This window comes from Pseudophryne corroboree, chromosome 6 (genome assembly GCF_028390025.1).
Source record: "Pseudophryne corroboree isolate aPseCor3 chromosome 6, aPseCor3.hap2, whole genome shotgun sequence".
NCBI lineage: Eukaryota > Metazoa > Chordata > Amphibia > Anura > Myobatrachidae > Pseudophryne > Pseudophryne corroboree.
The window spans coordinates 614,182,912-614,199,728 of record NC_086449.1 but is presented as its reverse complement, the minus strand read 5'-3'; the positions used below and the strand labels follow the sequence as shown (position 1 = coordinate 614,199,728).

Below are 16,817 nucleotides of genomic sequence, written 5' to 3'. Positions count from 1 at the left end.
CGTTGCTCGTGATTGCGGCATTCCAGCAAAACCAGACACCCTTTTATACAGGCCATGCCCCTTTTTGGGCGTGCCTTTGCCTCGATCACTACTATAGAAATGTTGGGAGGTATGAAGCATGCAGAAGTCCGCAGGGCTCTGCTTACCTATTGCAAAAGCCTGTTTCTGGACATAGGCAACTCTGGATTCTGGATTGGCTCCCTAGCAAAACTGTTCTGCTTAGATTGATGCATAATAGCTGCATATTAATGTGTCTCTTCTGTCAACCGAGGCATGTGAGTACATACAGTTAGGTCCATATATATTTGGACACGGACACAATTTTCCTAATTTCTCTGACGTCCTAGTGGATGCTGGGGACTCCGTAAGGACCATGGGGAATAGCGGGCTCCGCAGGAGACTGGGCACTCTAAAGAAAGATTTAGTACTATCTGGTGTGCACTGGCTCCTCCCTCTATGCCCCTCCTCCAGACCTCAGTTAGAATCTGTGCCCAGACAGAGCTGGGTGCTTTTAGTGAGCTCTCCTGAGCTTGCTAATAAGAAAGTATTTTAGTTAGGTTTTTTATTGTCAGAGAGCTTCTGCTGGCAACAGACTCTCTGCTACGAGGGACTGAGGGGAGAGAAGCAAACCTACTAACTGCGGCTAGGTTGCGCTTCTTAGGCTACTGGACACCATTAGCTCCAGAGGGATCGAACACAGGACCTGACCTTGTCGTCCGTTCCCGGAGCCGCGCAGCCGTCCCCCTCGCAGAGCCAGAAGACAGAAGCCGGCAGAAGCGGAGAAGACATCGAAATCGGTGGCAGAAGACTCCTGTCTTCACATGAGGTAGCGCACAGCACTGCAGCTGTGCGCCATTGCGCCCACACTAACCCACACACTGCGGTCACTGTAGGGTACAGGGCGCAGGGGGGGGCGCCCTGGGCAGCAATTGTTACCTCCTGGTGAATGCTGCATATAGACAGTGGCACACTGCTATATGTATGAACCCCCGCTATTTATTTTACTAAAAATCGCGGGACAGAAGCCCGCCGCTGAGGGGGGCGGGGCCTTCTTCCTCAGCACTCACCAACGCCATTTTCCTTCCACAGCTCCGCTGAGAGGAAGCTCCCCAGGCTCTCCCCTGCAGAATCACGGTAGAAATCATAATACAGCAGCTACTGGGTAAACACTAAGTTACTGTGTAATCCCTGGGTTATATAGCGCTGGGGTGTGTGCTGGCAGACTCTCTCTCTGTCTCTCCAAAAGGCCTTGTGGGGGTCCTGTCCTCATTTAGAGCTTCCCCTGTGTGTGTGGTGTGTTGGTATGCGTGTGTCGACATGTTTGACGAAGAGGGCTATGTGGAGGCAGAGCAAGTGCAGTTGACTGACGTGTCGCCGCCGACGGTGCCGACACCTGATTGGATGGATATGTGGAAGGTGTTAAATGATAATGTAAACTCCTTACATAAAAGGTTGGATAAAGCTGATACCTCGGGCCAGTCAGGGTCTCAACCCATGCCTGATCCTACAGCGCAGAGGCCCTCAGGGTCTCAAAAGCGCACACTATCCAAAATGGTTGACACAGATGTCGACACGGATTCTGACTCCAGTGTCGATGACGACGATGCAAAATTGCAACCAAAACTGACAAAAGCTATACGTTACATGATTATAGCGATGAAGGATATTTTGCACATATCAGAGGTAAACCCTGTCCCTGACAAGAGGGTTTATATGTATGGGGAGAAAAAGCAAGAGGTGACTTTTCCCCCTTCACATGAGTTAAATGAGTTATGTGAAAGAGCGTGGGATTCCCCAGATAAGAAAGTCCTGATTTCCAAAAGGTTACTTATTGCGCACCCTTTCCCGCCAGAGGACAGGGTGCGCTGGGAATCCTCCCCTAGGGTAGATAAAGCTCTGACACGCTTATCTAAGAAGGTGGCCCTGCCGTCGCAGGATACGGCCACCCTAAAGGATCCTGCAGATAGAAAGCAGGAAAGTATCCTGAAATCTGTTTATACACATTCAGGGACTCTACTGAGGCCGGCAATTGCGTCGGCGTGGATGTGTAGTGCTGTAGCAGCATGGACAGATAATCTGTCTGAGGAAATGGATACCTTAGACAGGGATACCTTTATGCTGACCCTGGGGCATATAAAAGACACTGTCCTATATATGAGGGATGCCCAGAGGGACATTTGCCTACTGGGCTCTAGAATTAATGCAATGTCAATTTCTGCCAGGAGGGTCCTGTGGACTCGGCAGTGGACAGGTGATGCCGACTCCAAAAAAAACACATGGAGGTGTTACCTTACAAGGGTGAGGAATTGTTTGGGGACGGTCTCTCGGACCTGGTTTCCACAGCTACTGCTGGGAAGTCAAACTTTTTGCCATATATTCCCTCACAACCAAAGAAAGCACCGTATTACCAAATGCAGTCCTTTCGCGCACAAAGAATCAAGAAGGTCAGAGGTGCTTCCTTTCTTGCTAGAGGCAGGGGCAGAGGAAAAAAGCTGCACCTTACAGCTAGTTCCCAGGAACAGAAGTCCTCCCCGGTTTCCACTAAATCCACCGCATGACGCTGGGGCTCCACGGGTGGAGCCAGGAGCGGTGGGGGCGCGTCTCCGACATTTCAGCCACCAGTGGGTTCGCTCACAGGTGGATCCCTGGGCTATACAGATTGTGTCTCAGGGATACAAGCTGGAATTCGAGGTGATGCCCCCTCAACGTTACCTAAAATCGGCCCTGCCAGCTTCCCCCATAGAAAGGGAAGTAGTGGTAGCGGCAATTCACAAGCTATTTCTCCAGCAGGTGGTGGTAAAGGTTCCCCTTCTTCAACAGGGTAAGGGATACTATTCCACAATGTTTGTGGTACCGAAGCCGGACGGTTCGGTCAGGCCTATATTCAATTTTAAGTCCCTGAACATTTATCTGAAAAGATTCAAGTTCAAGATGGAATCGCTCAGAGCGGTCATTGCAAGCCTGGAAGAGGGGGATTTTATGGTGTCTCTGGACATCAAGGATGCTTACTTGCATGTCCCCATTTATCCGCCTCATCAGGAGTACCTCAGATTTGTGGTACAGGACTGTCATTACCAATTCCAGACGTTGCCGTTTGGCCTGTCCACGGCACCGAGAATATTTACCAAGGTAATGGCAGAAATTATGGTGATCCTGAGAAAGCAAGGAGTCACAGTTGTCCCATACTTGGACGATCTCCTCATAAAGGCGAGGTCGAGGGAGCAGTTGCAGATCAGCGTAGCGCACTCACAGGAAGTGTTGCAACAGCATGGCTGGATTCTGAATATCCCAAAGTCGCAGCTGATTCCTACGACGCGTCTGCCCTTTCTGGGCATGATTCTGGACACAGACCAGAAGAAGGTGTTTCTCCCGACGGAGAAGGCTCAAGAGCTTGTGACTCTAGTCCGAGACCTCTTAAAACCGAAACAGGTGACGGTGCATCACTGCACGCGAGTCCTGGGAAAGATGGTGGCATCATACGAAGCCATTCCCTTCGGCAGGTTCCATGCGAGGATCTTTCAATGGGATCTGTTGGACAAATGGTCTGGATCGCATCTTCAGATGCATCGGCTGATCACCCTGTCCCCCAGGGCCAGGGTGTCTCTTCTGTGGTGGCTACAGAGTGCTCACCTTCTCGAGGGCCGCAGATTCGGCATACAGGACTGGGTCCTGGTGACCACGGATGCGAGCCTCCGAGGGTGGGGGGCAGTCACTCAGGTAAGAAACTTCCAAGGGTTGTGGTCAAGTCAGGAAACTGCACATAAATATCCTGGAACTAAGGGCCATAGTCAACGCCCTGAGTCAAGCAGAGCCCCTGCTTTGCAACCAACCGGTGCTGATTCAGTCAGACAACATCACCGCGGTGGCTCATGTAAACCGCCAGGGCGGCACAAGAAGCAGAGTCGCGATGGCGGAGGCCACCAGGATTCTTCGGTGGGCGGAGAATCACGTACAAGCACTGTCAGCAGTGTTCATTCCGGGGGTGGACAACTGGGAAGCAGACTTCCTCAGCAGGCACGACCTTCACCCGGGAGAGTGGGGACTTCATCACGAAGTCTTCATCCAGATTGCAAATCGATGGGAACTGCCACAGGTAAACATGATGGCGTCCCGTCTCAACAAAAAGCTGCAACGGTATTGCGCCAGGTCAAGAGACCCTCAGGCGATAGCTGTGGACGCCCTGGTAACACCGTGGGTGTTCCAGTCGGTCTATGTGTTCCCTCCTCTTCCTCTCATACCCAAGGTACTGAGAATCGTAAGAAGAAGAGGAGTGAGAACAATACTCATTGTTCCGGATTGGCCAAGAAGGCCTTGGTACCCGGAATTGCAAGAAATGCTCACAGAGGACCCATGGCCTCTGCCTCTCAGACAGGACCTGTTGCAACAGGGGCCCTGCCTGTTCCAAGACTTACCGCGGCTGCGTTTGACGGCATGGCGGTTGAACGCCGGATCCTAACAGAAAAAGGCATTCCGGATGAAGTTATTCCTACGCTGATAAAGCCTAGGAAGGACGTGACAGCAAAGCATTATCACCGCATATGGCGAAAATATGTTGCTTGGTGTGAGGCCAGGAAGGCCCCTACAGAGGAATTCCAACTGGGCAGATTTCTGCACTTTCTACAGTCTGGAGTGACTATGGGCTTGAAGTTGGGATCCATAAAGGTCCAGATTTCGGCCCTATCCATTTTCTTTCAAAAGGAACTGGCGTCTCTTCCTGATGTTCAGACGTTTGTTAAGGGAGTGCTACATATTCAGCCCCCTTTTGTGCCACCAGTGGCACCTTGGGATCTCAACATGGTGTTGGGTTTCCTAAAATCCCACTGGTTTGAACCATTTAAGACCGTGGAGCTAAAGTATCTCACGTGGAAGGTGGTCATGCTATTGGCATTAGCTTCGGCTAGGCGTGTGTCAGAATTGGCGGCTTTGTCCTGTAAAAGCCCCTATCTGGTTTTTCATATGGACAGGGCAGAATTGCGGACTCGTCCCCAATTTCTGCCAAAGGTGGTGTCATCTTTTCATTTGAACCAACCTATTGTAGTGCCTGCGGCTACTCGTGACTTGGAGGATTCCAGGTTACTAGATGTAGTCAGGGCTTTGAAGATTTATGTAGCCCGAACGGCTGGAGTCAGGAAAACTGACTCGCTGTTTATCCTATATGCCCCCAACAAGTTGGGTGCTCCTGCTTCAAAGCAAACCGTTGCCCGCTGGATCTGTAACACGATTCAGCAGGCTCATTCTGCGGCTGGATTGCCGCATCCAAAATCAGTGAAAGCCCATTCCACAAGGAAGGTGGGCTCTTCTTGGGCAGCTACCCAAGGGGTCTCGGCATTACTGCTTTGCCGAGCTGCTACTTGGTCGGGTTCAAACACATTTGCAAAATTCTACAAGTTTGATACCCTGGCTGAGGAGGACCTTGAGTTTGCCCATTCGGTGCTGCAGAGTCATCCGCACTCTCCCGCCCGTTTGGGAGCTTTGGTATAATCCCCATGGTCCTTACGGAGTCCCCAGCATCCACTAGGACGTCAGAGAAAATAAGATTTTACTTACCGGTAAATCTATTTCTCGTAGTCCGTAGTGGATGCTGGGCGCCCGTCCCAAGTGCGGACTTTCTGCAATACGTGTACATAGTTAATGCTTAATAATGGGTTATGTTATGTTGGCATCCATTGTTGATGCCCTGTTGTTGTTCATACTGTTGACTGGATAAGTGTATCACAAGTTATACGGTGTGATTGGTGTGGCTGGTATGAGTCTTACCCGAGATTCCAAAATCCTTTCCTTATAATGTCTGCTCTTCCGGGCACAGTTTCCTTAACTGAGGTCTGGAGGAGGGGCATAGAGGGAGGAGCCAGTGCACACCAGATAGTTCTAAATCTTTCTTTAGAGTGCCCAGTCTCCTGCGGAGCCCGCTATTCCCCATGGTCCTTACGGAGTCCCCAGCATCCACTACGGACTACGAGAAATAGATTTACCGGTAAGTAAAATCTTATTTTTGGCTCTGGAAGCCACCACAGTTGATTTGAAATTAAACAATAGAGATGTTATTGAAAGTACAGACTTCAGCTTTAATTCAAGGGGTTGAACAAAAGTATTGTATGAAACATTTATGAATTGCAACCTTTGTGAATTGGTCCTTCTACCTTTAGTTTTGTCTTCAGTGAAATGCGTGCTCCATCGAGTTGAGATCAAGTGATTGACTTGGTCATTGCAGAATATTCTATTTCTTTGCCTTAAAAATAACTCCTGGGTTGTATTGCCCATCTGTACTGCGAAACACCATCCAAACAACTTTGCAGAATTCAACAGAATCCAAGCACTTAGTATATCTCTATACACTTCAGGATCATGCAACTGCTTCTGCCATCATCAATAAATAATAGTGACCCAGTGCCATTGTAAACCACACGGGAACATGCTAATAACTGCCTCCATCTTGTTTTATAGAAGATATGGTATGCTTCTGGTCATGAACCATTCCAAGCCTTCTCCATATTTTTTGCTTTCCACAATTCTGGTACAGGTTGATTTCAGCTTATTCTGTCCAAAGAATATTGTTCCAGAACTGGGCTGTTTTTTTTTTTTTTTTTAGATGTTTTTGGCAGATTCTAATCTGTCTTTTCTATTCTTGAGGCTTATAAATGGTTTGCACCTTGTTGTGAACCCTCTGTATTTGCTTTTGTGAAGTATTCTCTTTATGGTAGACTTGGATAATAATATACTTACCTACTGGAGAGGGTTGTTCACTTGGCTGGATGTTGTGAAGTATTATTTCTCTACAATGGAAAGGATCCTGCGATCATCCACCACTATTGTCTTCTGTGGATTTCTAGGCCTTTTTTGTGTTGCCAAGCCAACCAGTACTTCTTTTTTTTTTTTCTCAGAATGTCCCAAACTGTTAATTTGCAAAGGTACCCGCTATCTCTCTGATGGATGGCCTTTTTACCTTGCATTGAGAACTCATTTTGACTGCATGTTGTGGGTTAACAGCAACAACTTGCAAAGGCCACTCTTGGAAACCATTCCAGACCTTTTGTCTGCCTAATTTATTAATTGTCATCCCACTAGACAGTTTCAGCGGGGTGCAATGCCCTGCGGGGTGGAAAAGTTGAGGTTACCAATCACCGCTGATGTAATCTGAACTTCAGTGTGGAAATGACAGGGACTGGTTGCTGGTGAGACTGGAACCGGTGCTGTTTACCAGTGAGACTGGATAGCTCATGGTCAGGTGATTAGACCCTGTCATGTCAGTACTCCAGGTTAGGCTCTGATGTGGAGTGAGGCCTAGCAGGCCGAAAAAACAATGAAGCCTGAACGTCTAAAAATTAACAGAGTATACTGACTTTAATGCCTAAACTCCAGATTGCTGAACACAGTGAAGAATCAAATGCTGCTAACAGCTGATTACTCAGAGGAATTCCTTTTCAGGTGTCTAATCAAGGGTAAGCAACACAGATTTGTAGTCTTTATGCTGAGCTGAAGCACATGCAGGTTACAAGATATGCTAAGGTAAGCCACAGAATATGAGAAATACATTCAGGTTCATGACAGAGTTGAGAATCCCTACCCTAGAATGTAATTGTATGCTGTAGATTTAAGATTTCCCTTTACTAGAATTAAGGGTAAGGGTCACACTCCAATCCACAAAAAACAGCCTTCGACCATTGTTCTACGGCTACCGAACTTTGCATTATCAAAGCATTTATCCTGGCATCTGCCAAACCCATGAAGCCTATTTTGATATTAGTTTTTAGACATAGACTGAATCATCACTGCAGCTTATTATACATTTAATATAAAGTCAACCTTTAAATGCAAAATAAGAAAATGTAACATTCTTGTAACATTTTAAATACCTTTTTATAAGCGTTTTTCCCCCCCTGAAAACAGATTGTGTACATGATTCTATAAAATAAAAATGATTACCTGACACAATCCTAAAATAAAGAATAAGTGTCAGGAATATTTAGAATGTGTTGACGTTCCATCCGTTATAGAACATCTGTGCACATCATTGTGTGAGTCATGTGACCTGGCCTCCATGTAATGCCGGGTACACGCTAGCCAATGTGTGAACCCGGCTATATTGGCTGCAGCGGGTACCCGGCATACACACTTGCCGGTGCTGGTGTGAAGGGAGAGCGGGGGCTAAGCTGCAGCATGGCCATCGTTAACGAGGTCCTCCCTCGTCTGGACTGTTCAGACGAGGGAGGGAGTCGTTTACGATGCGCGGGAGCGCACATCATTAAGGATATTTGAGTGTACACACTAGACGAGATAGTAAAAGATATTGCTCAGAATGTCCCTTCTGAGCGATGTCTTTAACTTTCTCGTCTAATGTGTATGGGGCTTAAGAGATCATCAGTTGTACGGTTGCTTAGAAAACCATTCGTGTGCTATTTTCTGAAATGCCACATGCGTGATTTGATACATGAAAGGACTAGCCCCTGAGTGTTCGGAGTTTTTAGAGAGTCAGATTTTAGGTATTAGACACAGAATAGAAAAAAAAAATCTTAATTTTATGAAAACCTTAATGGACAGAAGATGCCATTTTGCAGATGTCCATTTTTTCTTTGACTCCAAACTTCTCAGCACTGCTACTAATTGCAATCAGATGAAGTTGTGGAGTTGTTGCAACTAGTAGGTTCTATTACCATAACTGTGTACATGCTTTTACTGATGGTAAGAAAAATGCTGCAGTAGGTAAATGATGTTTTGTAATTCCAGCAAGCATCTTAAGCAGCAAGTCTTTTACTGTGCCCTGTTGTGCAGTGAGTGTTTCTTTTTTCCTAATAGACTTTCAATGTTATCAGAACACTTAAGTTGCATTTCCCTGGAATGCTGGCAGTCGTTGCTGATCTTGCTGCAATATTAGGGTGGTGCATATGGAAATCTTATTTCATGTCCATTCGCATTGTGCAGCAAAGTGAAGTGTCAGCTGAGATTTCCACCATCTTTTATTAGGAGGCTGAGAAGAGAGCAATCATTTGAAATTGGAAATGCTAATCATAAAATGACCTTGAATTTGTCCTTCTGGCACAGTGTGCTTTAAATCATTTACATTTGACTGAAACTAACTGCCAGGCGTTTGAGAAGCATTTTAATGCAACTATGTGGTGATAGGTGAAATATATATATCAGAACGTAGCCAACAACAGTAGCATAAATAATAGCAAAGTGATGGCTAGGAAACCGACTACATTCCAGAAAGTGTATTCACTATATAACTGCATTGGCAATAGACATATCTATAAAGTATTAATATTGGCAGGTTTAAAAGTGTCTAATGTGCCGCTTACTACATGGAGGGTTAATTTACCAAGCCTTGGAGAGTGATAAATAGCACAGTGATAAAGTACCAACCAATTGGCTCCTACCTAAAGCGCCCTACACACTGGGCGACGGCAGCAATTTTGACGATGAACGAGCTGAATGATGATCGTTGTCGTCCAAATTGTTTTGTATTAAAAATAGACGGGAAAAGGACGATGAACAACCGCAGGGACGCGCATCGTTCATCACTGGTGCCTACACACTAAACAATATGAACGATATATTGTTCATTTCTGAGCGATATCGTTCATATTGTCTGTCACTGTCGCCCACTGTGTAGGGAGCTTTAAGCTGGCCATACATCTAAAGATGAATTGTCAGATCAGGCTGGTTGGAGTGAAAACCTGGTAAAGGATGAGAGCAAATGACAATTGACCAGTTGCTCTCAAACACTGGAAAACAGACAAAAATGGTCAATCAGACAAATTATTTATCCACAACCGTTTTTGTCAGTTTTACGGCATTTAGGAGAAAATGGTCAATTGTGATTTGCTTTCATCTATTACCAGGTTTTCATTCTAACCAGACAGATCTGACAATAAAGGGTGGGTCTATTCATGAAGCAGTGAAAAGTGTGGAGAAGTGAGCCAGTGGAGAAGTTGCCCATGGCAACCAGTCAGCATTGACGTAACATTTATAATTTTCATACTATACAACTGTACGGAGCAGCTGATTGGTTGTCATGGGCAACTACTCCACAGGCTCATTTCTCCACTCTTTTCACTGCTTCATGAATAGACCCCTAAATCTTTAGATGTATGGGCAGCATTAGATGTGGCAGTTAGGAGCTGGTCGGCTGCTACTTTTATCACTGTGCTATTTATCACTCTCCAAGGCTTGATAAATCTGGGCCATAGATTTAAGAGGTGGGGGCTTGAAGTTAAAGGGTGGGGTTAGCTGGTACTAGGGTTGGTTATCAGAGATTGTACTAGGTGAGATCTAAGGCCGAGTTATTTGTGATGATGCTTGGGGTAGGTTCTCACTTTGGCCAGAATGATAAATAGATGTGTCCCCTTTACTAGAGTGTTGATCCACTGCGTCTGTCTAACTCTTATCCAGTAAGGTGACACACTTGCTACACACCCTCTGTGTAAACTCCTGGCAGTAATAGGTAATGTGTAGGGTGCTGCCTCTAAAGAACTACAGTGGGTGTGGCTAATTAAAGACTACATTGCATAAAAGTAGGCCACCTTTTAAAGTTATCAAGTTCATTATCTTAATGTACCTTTTTCTCCTTTTCAGAATTGTGCTTCATCTGTTTCATCTTCTTCATCTTCATCCTCCTCTTCAACTTCATTTTTCTTTTTCATTTTCTTTTCAGACAAATAGTGATAATTATCAAACAAAAGTATGCTCCCGACACTGGTATTACACTTTAATAGTCCACTTCTATGAATCTATGATAATATTTATATTTTTTGTGTATACTCTATATTTACTTGAATATGCTATATAATTATATTCATTATTTTGTGCAGTAAATCACACTGCTTCATAGAGCTTTTGTTTAGGTAAAATTCACAAACCATAAAAATGATGAATTACGTGAGCTCTCTTCTGTGCATTCAAAATCAATCAATATTTCCATGTATGCTGTATTGATACAGCAAAAAGTTTTCAAAGAATGTTAATGGCCCACACATCCATTAAAAAGAGTTAGTAAGTGTAATACATTATACTTTTTATATGCCATACTGATGGTACATGCACGTCTCTTGGCCCGTTGTTCTTTTAGACATGAAAACATTAGTGTCCGGACATTTGCAGATGCATAACTTATGATGTAATTCTCCGTGTAAACTGATGCATATAGGTATCTCACAAATAAGGTTACTGCTTGGACAGAAGTGTATGCAGCATGACACGTACTGAATATAATACATTTGGGAGATTATAGGAAGAACACAAAAAACTGTAGAATAGACATTACAGTACAAAATAAATAGATTCAGCTAATGCTAATTTTTAAATAAGTGGAATAACAAGAATGTCCCAGTGTTATGATATATAAATATTTGGAAAATTTCTCAACCTGCCTCACTTGCACGAGACCATGTAACATTATTTTTTAAATTGTCTGTTTATAAGTGTTCCAAAGTTGTATCACCAGGTTCAGCAAGACTTTTGAATGACAATATTATTCTGTGATCAATTTATTATATAAATAGATGAAGGCTGTTACAAGTTGATATTATTATCCTTTCTCCAGTTGGGAATGGGTGTAAGAATTATGAAATAATGACAGAATAATAAGACCCTAAGGGGACATAGGGAAGAATTCAATTGGTGGCGACATGTTCCCCCGGCCAAATTCGCACGACATAAGCCACACTTTACGCGTCCGGATCTCGCTCAAAAGTGTTCACTTCCCCATAGGGTAGTGAGTACTTATGAGTGAATCGGCCAGACAAAGGGTGTGAGTCTGGCTGCCATTGCCAGTATTTAAACGCAGCAGCAATTCGCACCCTTCGCCCACAATTGAATTCTCCCCCCCCCCCCCCCCCCCCCTTCCCCCCATACAGTTCAGCTATTTGAATTAACTATAAAGGAAATGCATCCTATTTATTGCATGCTCATTTCTGCTGTTTTATTATATCCCAGCGGTCCAACAAGGGAAAAAAAAAAAAAAATCAGCAGATGTATCTCATTGCTATGGTGGTATATATGGTTTCATATTGTTTGATATCTTTTTGGAACACTGGGACAGATACAGATGTGTCCTCATGCATCTTGCCTCAATACACCACGTGGCTGCAAATGCCTGGTGTGAGGATGCTCACAGCTCCTGTGCAACTCCGTCAGCATTGGGCGTCTTTTTTTGGCAAAATTGCATTTTATTTATATCACTATGCTAAAAGGACGCACATGCAGACTTTGCTGATTAAAATGATAGTGGCATGCCTGTATTCTGTGTGCGTCTGCGGCTGTATCTGCATAGATAATGGTATGTTACAGTATTTTCTAGGGAAACACTGTAATGTACCATTTCTTATGCAGATACAGCCACAGACGCACACAAAATATAGTCATGCTGCATATGATTTTAATCAGCATAAGCGGTTTCTGCGTCCTATTTGCATCGTTTTGTGTATAAGACTCAGTTTAATGGAAAAAAGTTGCACATAAAGACACAGCATGGCATGACAATAATGGCTGTTTAATGTGTAGGGAGGCTAGATGTAAGTGGACACATCTGTATTTCCTTCATTTTGTACTACAGATGTGTAGTCACACGCTGTTGACGCAGTCACGGCAGATGGCCCTTCTCAGCGTACCAGGTCCTGTGCAACTCAGCTTGCGCCGATCATCTTTCGTACTTGAGTATGCATCAAAACAATTTCACAAGACTGCACTGTTTAATTAGATATGGAGCGCTTGTACATCTTCATGCATATGAGTCTGAATCTCTATAGGAAGTGCTACGATGCAGCAGCCATGGCTTTTTTCATGCCAACTTCTACTGTGCTTCATTGATTTTATGCATATTTAAAACGTATTCCTTTACAGTTAAAGTTGCAGTTTGGGGGTCTCTGGTACAGATTGATCTGTGTATGTTTTGCTGCATCAGTGGTACAAATAATCTTGCTGTGCTACACCACTTGGCACAGCGCACTTTCACCAGTAACCTTGCAGCACTTGGCGTATTGAGGCTAGGTGTATGAGAACTGTAACTATTTTTAGAAGTATGGCGACACTCCTAGGTATATATGAGATGATATAAATCCAACGACCATCGATGGCAGAGCCGGGTTGGTCAATTCCGGTGCAAATTATGCAGCTGATGACTGGCATATTCATGCTTACATCCAAATCTGCATAGTCTGCAATCCATTTGATACTCCCTTAGTGAACATTGCATGCATAAGGAAGTTTCTTTATAGCCCAGTTATGCTGTTTAGTTTGTAAGTAGAGATGTGACTTATGTGCATATGATTTTGCATCACACTTACTTGCGTATGATTGGTTCCGTAGCATGTTACGCTTCATTCAATTGTGCATCAGCCCCAGAGTAAGCAATTTACAGCATCGTGCTTTAGCCTTCTTACTTGGTTATGCAAATTACATAATTAGTCCCAGACTACAGTATATCATCGTCTTGTTACTTCTCCCGAACAGGAGGTATGAAAAGTTGGTTATGCTAGTTTAGTTAGGGGAAGAAATAGGGCGCGTATACATAGTGCCTTGACTTGCTATGGATGTTTATGCTCTCCCCTAAGATTGCATAGCTCACGCTGCATGCTGCTTTACAGTTGGCCAGTTATTCACCATGAGGTGTGGCCGTGCCACTAACATCCTCCTCTCACACTAGTGGTCCTGCTAGTAGTACTTAAACCAAGACACACATGTGACACGCTTGTTCAGAAAATAAAAATAAAGCCATACAAATGTGCTGATAGCAAGGAAGACTGCTGAGACTTGGTCATACACAATCACAAGCTAGATTGGCCATACAGTTGGACAAACACTGTTAGCCCTACCATTTTGTTGAGGGCAATTTAAACAAGAATGAAGGACACTAGGCTTAAGGTACAACAACAGTAGGTCATATGTGTCCCAGTATGTAAATGTGAATGTGTAAAACTATTACATTCAGATACATTGTGCATTGAAATGTATTATTATTAACATTTACTGAACATACTTAAATAGTGCTAGTATACTCGGCAGCTCTTTGCATTCAAGAATCCATTTATCAGCCAGTCAGCCTTGTATGTATGCAACAAAGAACATTAGTTGTATGAATGAATGGGATCACCATGACTATAAATATAGAACACTGTGTGCTTTGTCCAGCTGACTGATGGGAAATCTTTATGGACAAGCTTTGCATTAGTTTAACCCACTATTGTCCCATAAGTTTGGTCTGATCAGTAACAAGATTTGGGGGGCAGTGTACATTGCAGTCTATTACAGTAATGTCTTTTGAGTATTGGTTCTCTGTTTCTGGCCGACAGACACAGAGAACCAATTCCTGCCTTAATCAGGCATTGCCTTGCTTCAATTAGTGTGTGTGTAGATGAAAATGAACACTCCAGCAGATCATCTGTCATCATTCAGTGATTTTCTATATTCTGTTTAAGTGCTTTCACACATTTTACATGGCTTGGAATATGTATGGAAGGGGATAGACATTTGTCAAGCACATTAAATATAAACTGTTTGGCTGCTGGATCCACATGTATCTCGGCCGCCGGCAACTTGATTGCCTCACGTCTCCTGAACTAGGAAAATATTCAGCTACATTCAAAGACGCATATAACACAGTGGCAAAGTGTTAGTGTTTTTTCTTTATACTACAACTTTAATAACTACAGTACAACTTTACATTGTACATTATTGGAACTGAATAACTGGTGAGTCTAAACGTGTGTGAATAGGAGTAACTATTGTATTCTTCAAAATTGGAACACACAAATGAGCAGGAGTGGGAATGGGTCGGACTAGAGCTACCTGCCAATTGGAGCGTTCGATAAAGCAGCACAGAAAATGTTACCTATTTCTGTAACATGCTGCCAATCTATTATGGTGTGATGTGCTAGTCCTAGTATGGGAAGATTTCAAATGAACCCTTTAGAGGAAAAGATAATACCTTAGAGCTTTAAATTGGCTGCTTCCCTGGTAATTTTAGGTGTGTTATGCTAGGTTTTCTTTGTGTTTTATAATACTTTTCAGATAGTTTTCATATGCATTTATTACAGTTAATAATATAGCGAGCACATATTTCACAGTTCTCTACAGAGAATATTTGGCCATTCACATCAGTCCCTGCCTAAGTGGAGCTTACAATCTGTATTCCCTACCACATATACATACGTACAGTAGTGCTTTAAACTTTGTGAACCTATGCTAGAAAGGCCGATGGTCTGGTGAGCTGGCCCGGTACCACAGAGAGCGGAGAAGGATATGCGCAGCCCAGCTTCCAGCTCTCTGGTTTGGCTCCCCTCCCGCCCGAAGTGTGTGTCTCGAGGAAAGATGGGTGCGTGCCACAAATCCACACACCCCTGACTCGTGGCACACCCCCATGAGCCCTGTCCAGCCCCCCGCCCAAAGTTTGTGTCTCTAGGAAAGATGTGGGCGTGGACACCACACACCCCTGACGCCCCATGAGCCAGGTCCACGTGCCCCCTGTGACGTGTGTGCGCCCCCATGCCTTCACAAATGCCATAGAGGAACAGCAGCACCAGTCCGTACCTGTGCATATGCCTGTAATGCATCTTTCATGCAGGCAGTGAGGCTCCAAAGAAATGGTGTCCGGTGCTTATTGAAACTGCATGTGTATTTTTGATACTGTTGTTGATTTGGAAAACTTTGTGACATTGGATAGTGGGGAGCAAGCCATAGAATGTAATACATTGTGTGAGGTCACAATATTATTAAACACTAATACTGGATATGTGTGGTAAAAAAAAACAAAAAAAACCTTTCCTTGTTAGCTACCTACTAATTTTACCATATTTAACCTTTTAAAGATGTACATTGGACATGGAAACATGGCAGTGTACAGTGCAATTTGAAGTGTCTCCATCTATTGTGCTAATTGTATTTTATTTCTTTTTTCTTTTTTTCTTTTTCAGAGATCCCTTTGGGAGGAAAAAGCTGGGTAAGGCTATTGCATGTGTTTATACTAATACAGGTGTAAGGTGTTTTATCCATAAATATTCTTCAAAGGTTCTGAAACTGAGAAAGGAAAAGCAATGAACTGCTGCTGCCGGTGACCTAATTAATGACCCTTTCCTCCTACAGTCATTATAATAGGCACTAATCAATTTACGATTCTATTTACTAATTTCCAATGATAAAGTAGTTTTCTATCACCATTTGTCACAGCGAAAGAAACTCTGTTATTGCTTCCATTTACTAAGAAGAGTTTGAAATGGAGCGTAGTGATAACCCCATGCACATACATAAACTGGCTGTGCCAGTATACTGGAAAACTGCCTTGGGCTTCGTTAGTTCTACATTCGTTACAAGAAAAAAATATCCTATAACTTCTGTAATTAATTCTTGGATATAAATGCTTTACTGAAATCAAGCATTGTTGCTGCTGGCTGCCCCTGCTGTCGCCTGCCTGAGATACTGCAGTGACAGGATTGCAGAATATGTATCACCACAATCGCTGGGATCGCTAGCATTGTTTCACCTATTCCCATCCTCTCTTTTATGTGCTGTCCTGGGTCTTGGAGTCATCCTAGCTGATAGGCTGATGCTCCAGCCAATAAAAAAATGTCTCCACAGATCTTAATACTCAGTGATCCATGTGGGAAAATGTTTCTGTTTGTATAAAGAGTTGGGCACTGGTGGTATGAGTTTAGCACTTCTGTTGTAAGATAGAAACTGGACAGTGTGCTGGTAATTTGGCAAAACACACTAGAATACAACAGAACAGTTATCTGTAGTGACCAACTGGAGATGAGAGGCAATGTGGAAATAGAAGAAACCAAAGGACCAACATATAAGTTGAAATATGAGCTGTTGCCATTTTGTAT

General features: G+C 43.8%; 1 protein-coding gene across 4 annotated transcripts in view; it reads left to right on the top strand.

The window, feature by feature from the left end:
• Positions 1 to 16,817, top strand: part of SH3PXD2B (SH3 and PX domains 2B) — a 339,742-nt gene that overhangs the window by 265,995 nt on the left and 56,930 nt on the right. For all 4 annotated transcript variants that reach the window (XM_063928075.1, XM_063928076.1, XM_063928078.1 and 1 more), the window contains one exon: positions 15,906 to 15,931. In XM_063928075.1, the coding sequence (XP_063784145.1) occupies positions 15,906 to 15,931 (26 nt within the window). The remainder of the gene's footprint in view (positions 1 to 15,905; positions 15,932 to 16,817) is intronic.